Consider the following 7,060-nt stretch of genomic DNA (forward strand, 5'->3'; position numbering starts at 1 on the left):
GGGTAATACGCTTACGTTAACATTCTTTCCTAATTTGCAGTTTCATTGGAACTTACGAGTAGTTTTTATTCCAACTGCCTAAAATTCTCTCGTCTCGTAGGCGAAACGTTCGCAGAGCCTGCCCCATCGTTATTGTGTGGGACTGCCATCGGCCAGACAGGCGTTGACTATAAGCGACCGCGCGCGGGGAACTTCGACGGTGAGGAGGGCACGGCATGGAGGGAAACGATAGCATAGCTGATCCCTCTGTCATGGGAATCGGTATAACACCAAAGTGAAAGATATTTTCACAGATGTAATGCCTACTGCGTGGCGATATGTGAGCGCTTGTATAATGTCTTTTGGTGTTTGGCAGTTAAAGCACCGTTTGACGTGGATGCACCCACGTTGACGCCTATATATAGTGGCACGTCTCCATCTGCGGCGACAAACGCCCATGATGATGATTTAACCATTGTGGTAGGTGAAGTTCTTAACATATGCCTGGACACAGCGTATCGTGAATCCCGCGCAAAGATGACATCAACAAGCACATAATAAACAGTGGTACTCGATACGCATTTCTTCAAGGCAGCGCCAATTCTGGAAAGAAACGGCACAGTGTGCGCTTCCGAGTGATAAGGCAACCTGCGCCTGTGCTCATGCATGCAGTGAGCCTGGAGCCCTTTGGGTAACGGGTGCTCTTATTAGGGTACGAAGGCTGCCTGCCCTCTTCTACGCAGATAACATAGTCCTGCTGGCGGACAATGCTGCTGAGATGCAGGCTCTGCTTGACATCTGTGCGGGGGAGGGTACGGATCTTGGGCTGATCTTCAGTGCAAGGAAGTCTGCGGCCATGCGGTTCACACCACAGGAGGCAATGCGGGAGCCGCCCCTCCCCCTGCAGGGCAAGGAAATTGAGTGGGTGGACAGTTACATGTACCTCGGGGTAACGGTGACGGCAACGACGAACTATATATGCGGGTACGAGAAGGAGTTGCGTGCCAGGACTTTAAAGCGCCGGGCCTTCCTGGGCTCATGAGCACTGTGGGCCTTCAGCAGGTACGAGGTCACCAGGGAACTGTGGAAGGGTGTTTCGGTCCCTGCTCTGACTTTCGGTAACGCTGTGGTGTGCCTCGTCCGCGACTAGGCAGGCGCTCGAGGTTCGCCAAAGGGAAGAGGGTCGCATAGCCTTGGGGGTGCACGCCTTCACACCTAATGGGGCAGTACAGGACGACCTTGGGTCGTCGTCTTTCGAGGCGAGGGAGGCAGTCGCCAAACTCTCTTACGAGAGGCGCCTCAGCGGCCCGCCAGATGGCCGTTGGGCCCGGGAGGTGTACAAGTACGTACACCTCCGCTCGGTACGGACGAAATGGGTCGCCCGAACCCGCTCGCTGTCGGAGCGACACAGGGTGGAGGCTAACCGGCTGATGGCCTCCTTTCAGCGCGACTAAAGGAAAAAGGTGCGGGAATCGGTTAGCGCTGTGGACACCGAGAGATGGAGGTAGTCAGGACGAGTGAAGACGGCCCTGGCCTTGCATCAGGAGGCAAAGATGGAAATTGCTAAGGAGGCTTTTTATGGCAACTCCAGGGGCAGCGGGCTACGGTGCTAGGCGAGAAGTGGTGTACTTAGGACACGCTCGCTGCGCGCCAGGTACACTGCCGAGCTTGACACGATGTGACCCTTGTGCCAGGACGCAGAAGAGACAATCCGGCACATTGTGATAGAGTGTGCTGGCCTGCGACCTGCGACACATGATGCTCAGGACTCTGGCACCTGGGGGCAAAACACGATGGGCGCGATAAACGACAACAGGGCTTTGGCAAGGGGTCTCGGTTTTTGCGGGTCCGGAGAGTCGCCAAGCTGGGAAGCGGTGGAGGCTACGAAGCGGCGGCTCGAATACTGGTGGAGAAAACAGGTCGAGCAAACGCGCGCGCCGCGGCGGTAGCGGCGGCTATGATGCGCCGAGGGCGCATTTTATTTGACCAATCTTTTTCTTTTCTTTTCTTTTCGTTCCCTTTCTCCTTCCAACTTTTTAAATTTTCTTCTCAACTTAACCTTCGCTTTGTCTTTTTCTTTCTTGCCCGATCCGGCATAGCCCGTGTCGTGGTCGCTACTAGTGCGCCCCAGTGCCTGACTTACTGGTGGCGCCATATGTTCTTTTGTTACGTCACTTTTATGTTAATAAAGTTCAGTCTTCGTTCTGGTCACGAGCGGGCTGGTCGTCTCGGATCTCGCTCCTGGCTCGCGCCTCGTTACCTCTTGCGCCCCGACATGGTGTCAGAAGTGGTGGCAGCTGAAATAGCTGCATAGATAGGCTACTGCGCATTCCGGAGCAACGCGGAAATGGCCCAGGACGAAACCAAAACGGCGCCTCCTGCAGAATGGCTCAGCGTCTCTCTACGACAGCCGGAACCATTCGACTTCTCCAACGCAGCAAGTTGGCCGTCTTGGAAGTCGCGTTATGAAGATTATGCTGCAGTGTCAGGAATACAGCGAGCCGCGTCCGACGTGCAAGTACGTTCTCTCTTGTACTGCATGGGACCAGAAGCGCGTCCACTACTGGAAACGTTTTCTCTCGACGAAGCATCGGCGCGTTCCTATGACACTGTGGTCACGTGTTTCACGGAACACTTCGTTCACCCTGTCAACGAACTATATGAGTCGTCTCGCTTTCACAAACGGACGCAATTACCGGGCGAAAGTGTAGACGCATACTACGCCGAATTATGCCGGCTCGTCAAACGCTGCAATTACCCCTCTGCACTTGCCGAAGAGAGACTCGTCCGTGACCGGTTTGTGGTAGGCCTAAGGGATACCCGTCTCTCAGAACAACTTTGCCGAAATTCGAAGCTCTCACTGAAAGACGCCTGGGTACAAGCCCGCCAAGCCGAGGATGCCGAAAAAGAAAAGATCGCTCAAGCGAGCTACCCCACATCGTCGCATATCGAGATTGACGCTACTCGGCGTTCCACGGCAAAGCCTCGTGACGCGCCCATCGATAGCCGTCCAGACGCTTGTTCTTTTTGTGGACGCTCACCTCACCCGCGGTCCGAATGCCCGGCACGACACTCACTCTGCAATAATTGTCGTAAACGCGGACATTTCGCAGAAGTTTGCCGCTCACGCAAATCGCAAGGGAAACGAAAGAAGCTTGCATCCATCAATCTGCACACCCTCGAGTCGCCAGCAAACGCGAAGTACATCGACGTCACGGTGGACAACTACACGGCTTCGTTCAAAGTGGACTCTGGGGCAGAGGTTTCGGCAGTGCCACATGACTTTCCCAACCTGCCTTCGAAGCTCGATCGCGTTGATAACCAGCTAACTGGCCCAGGGAACCAGCCGCTGCGAGTACTTGGCTCTTACACTGCGCAACTCATCTGGCGAGGCAAGACCAGCGCTCAACGCCTGTACGTCATCCAGTCGCTCACCGTACCGTTACTGGGTTTCCCTGCCTTACAAGCACTACAAGTAGTGAAGTTCCTCGGCGGCGTTGACACTACCGCTGTTCAGACGCCTCAACCAGAGCTTCATGCAAAGTTGTTTTCCGGGCTGGGGACCTTAAAGGAAGAGTACACTATTCGACTGAAGCCGGATGCAGTGCCCTTCTCGCTGAGTGCTCCTCGACGTATTCCGATTCCGTTACAAGGAGAAGTCAAAAGTCAGCTCGATAAGATGGAAGCTGAGGGAGTTATCCGACGCATTGACAAACCTACACCTTGGTGTGCTGGACTAGTGGTAGTCCCCAAGTCCTCGGGCGGCTACAGACTTTGCGTCGACTTGACTCGCCTCAACGAAGTCGTGCTTCGTGAAAGACACATCCTACCCACCGTCGAGCAAGTTCTCGGTCTACTGGGTAACGCAACGGTCTTCTCGAAGTTAGACGCAACGTCCGGCTTTCACCAAGTGAAGTTGGCCGAGGCTTCTCAAGAGCTCACTACATTTGTAACGCCTTTCGGACGTTACTGCTTTTGTCGCCTCCCTTTCGGTATAACTTCCGCCCCTGAGTATTTTCAGAAACAAATGGCAAGGATACTAGACGGGCAGGAAGGGGTTGCGAACATGATCGATGATGTCCTGGTTTTTGGACGGGACAAGAAAGAGCATGATCTCCGCTTGCAACAAGTACTTTCTCGTCTGGAAAAGGCAGGAGTCACACTCAACTCATCAAAGTGCAAGTTCGGCGTCTCGGAGGTCTCTTTCCTAGGTGTCATCGTTTCGGCGGAAGGCATCAGGCCAGATCCCGCTAAGCTCGAGGCTCTACGCTCAATGGAGCCGCCCGAAGATGTCGCAGCTGTACGCCGTCTCCTTGGCATGGTTAACCATCTGGCTCGGTTCCTTCCCCATATTTCGGACGTTACTGCTCCTCTGCGCATCCTCCTGAACAAGAATACAGCTTGGACGTGGCAGCACGATCAGGAAGCCGCCTTCCAAAAGGTCAAAGATCTTCTCACATCCGACCGGTGTATGGCAAAGTATCACCCTGCTTTCCCAACAACCATCTCAACGGATGCCAGTTCTTTCGGTTTAGGCGCAGTGCTGCTACAAATCCAACCTTCAGGGGAGCGCAGACCGGTGGCTTTCGCATCCAGATCCATGACTCCTACGGAGCAACGTTACAGCCAAACCGAGAAGGAAGCCTTGGCTGTAACATGGGCGGTGCAGCGGTTCGACGAGTTTGTACGTGGAATCAAGTTCGAAGTCGAAACTGACCACCAGCCGCTAGTATCACTGTTTGGAAAAATGGAACTGGACATGCTTCCGCCCCGAATCCAAAGGCTTCGCCTGAAACTGATGTGTTACCAGTTTTCCGTGCTTTACGTTCCAGGAAAGCTGCTCGCCACCGCCGACACGCTGTCTCGGGTACCCCCTAAGAAGTCTAGTCCCGTGGACCTTATAGAGCTCTTCGCAGCTGATGCTGTCGCTTGCAGCTCCGAGGTTCTACCGATAAATGTAGACGACTTGAAAAGAGCGCAGAACTCTGATGGCGAGTGCCAGATTCTGGTAACTTATGTCCAACGAGGGTGGCCTCAGAAAAGCAAAATGCCACTTCACCTTACGAGGTATTACTCAGCTGCCAACGAAATCTCAATATGTGATGGCCTTCTACTTAAAGGCACCTGCATTATCGTCCCTCCTGAACTGAGACCGTCTGTGTTGACACTTCTCCATGAGGGGCACCAAGGTATCAATCGCTGCAAGGCTAAGGCCCGTGAGTGCGTATGGTGGCCGGGCATCTCTGCGGACATCACTGCATTAGTCTCCAAGTGCGAACGATGCACCTCAATGCGTGCAAACCCTGCGGAACCTCTCATTCCGACTACCCTACCCGGAACTCCATGGGAAGTCTTGGGCATGGACCTGTGCCATTGCAACGGACAGACTTTCTTAGTGGTCGTGGACTATTACTCGCGATACCCGGAAGTTGTGACGCTCAGACGCACTACGGCGGGAGTGATCAGAGAGATCCTCAAGAGCTTGTTTGCTAGACATGGCATTCCCAGGATCGTCAGATCCGACAATGGACCACCCTTTTCCTCACACGAGATGGCTGCTTTCGCACGGTCCTATGGGTTTCAACTCATAACAAGCAGCCCTCACTACCCTCAGTCAAATGGGGAAGTGGAGAGAATGGTGCAAATAGTCAAGAACTTGTTCTCAAAAGCCACCGACCCCTATCTCGCTCTCCTGGATTATCGAGATACACCCGGCAAGAGCGGATACTCTCCTGCACAACTATTAATGGGAAGGCAGCTGAGGACAAGGCTACCAAAGACAGAAGAGTTGCTCCAACCAGTGTGGCCGGTGCCAGAGCACGTAGCCGAAAGAGATAAAGCCAACAAAAAGCGTTACGAAAAGGATTTCAATGATCATCATCGCGCTCGACCATTGCCACCCCTAGAACCGGGGAACAGAGTTTGGGTACGCCCAGATGATTTACAGGCAACAGTACTGAGCCAGGCTCAGCGCCCAAGGTCATACGTCGTAGAGACAGACGAAGGTACAGTGCTTCAACGTAATCGCCGTCACCTTGTGCCGTTTGACAGCTCGACTGCCCCGAGTAGGACTGAACACCTTACAGCGCAAGAAAGCGAAACTAGTGTTGTGCCCCCTAGCGGTCCTGCTGCCGAACAGGCCGGTGAGCAACGAGACGCTGACGGTTGTGATCCCGTGGTTCGCACAAGAAGCGGTCGTCGGGTCGTTCCTCCAGACCGTTTGAACTTGTAGTATGTGACCATCACTCTGAAAGGAGGGAGATGTCGTGGTCGCTACTAGTGCGCCCCAGTGCCTGACTTACTGGTGGCGCCATATGTTCTTTTGTTACGTCACTTTTATGTTAATAAAGTTCAGTCTTCGTTCTGGTCACGAGCGGGCTGGTCGTCTCGGATCTCGCTCCTGGCTCGCGCCTCGTTACCTCTTGCGCCCCGACAGCCCGTTGATCTCCCGCTCCAAAGGGAAGAGGCAGCAGACATCATCATCATCATCATCATCATACACTACCACACTGCTCTTCAGGAATACGGGAGGCAGAGGTTAGTAGCTTGAGCCACGAACGCGCGCAGGTGTTCCACGTCCCACTGGCCTCTGTCTCGCTCCACCAAGGCACGACATTCGACCATCGCCATCGTTGCCTTTGTGCAGCGCTTACTGCAGCAGATTTATTAGTTCGTGTTATCGCACTCGAAGCAGTTGGCGGCGGACAAACACCATTGGTGCATGTGGAAGCTGCAATACTCCGACAACGAGCCGTCACAGGCTAACACGAAGCGAAAGGCAAAGAACGTAACTGCGCGTAGACGCAGTTACTATCTCAGCCGACCTGCTACCGGCGCAATACCTGTAATGAATGTTTGGGTGTGTGTTGGTTCGGCTACGTAATTTGTTAATCTTTTACTTTTGGTACGTAGTTGAAATGATGTGAAGCAATTATAGGTTCCTTCCTGTTCATAAACATGCGCGTAGCCAGTTTGAAACAGTGTGGGTCTTTGCTTCCGATACTATCACTGAAATACATGTAATGTACTCAACGTGCTGAGAAAGCGCTGGGACCAACGTTCAGACAAGCGAACTTTTCTT

General features: G+C 53.6%; 1 protein-coding gene across 1 annotated transcript; it reads left to right on the forward strand.

Annotated features, from left to right (window-relative positions):
- The first annotated feature begins 2,326 nt into the window (after positions 1-2,326).
- On the forward strand, positions 2,327-6,203 carry LOC119405733 (uncharacterized protein K02A2.6-like). Its single transcript, XM_037672569.1, has 3 exons — positions 2,327-2,420; positions 3,093-5,984; positions 6,031-6,203. Exons 1-3 carry the CDS (start codon positions 2,327-2,329, stop codon positions 6,201-6,203), a joined length of 3,159 nt encoding a protein of 1,052 aa, XP_037528497.1.
- Positions 6,204-7,060: the final 857 nt, after the last annotated feature.

Source organism: Rhipicephalus sanguineus, chromosome 9, assembly GCF_013339695.2.
Source record: "Rhipicephalus sanguineus isolate Rsan-2018 chromosome 9, BIME_Rsan_1.4, whole genome shotgun sequence".
In the NCBI taxonomy this organism is placed as follows: Eukaryota; Metazoa; Arthropoda; class Arachnida; order Ixodida; family Ixodidae; genus Rhipicephalus; species Rhipicephalus sanguineus.

Bases quoted from the DNA above. Each gene is read 5' to 3' on its own strand.
- LOC119405733 (XM_037672569.1), top strand. From the start codon at position 2,327: ATGGCCCAGGACGAAACCAAAACGGCGCCTCCTGCAGAATGGCTCAGC. The intron at 2,421-3,092 runs GTTGGCCGTCTT...GACATTTCGCAG, and splicing joins CGACTTCTCCAACGCAGCAA to AAGTTTGCCGCTCACGCAAA. The intron at 5,985-6,030 runs GTACAGTGCTTC...GCCGTTTGACAG, and splicing joins CGTCGTAGAGACAGACGAAG to CTCGACTGCCCCGAGTAGGA.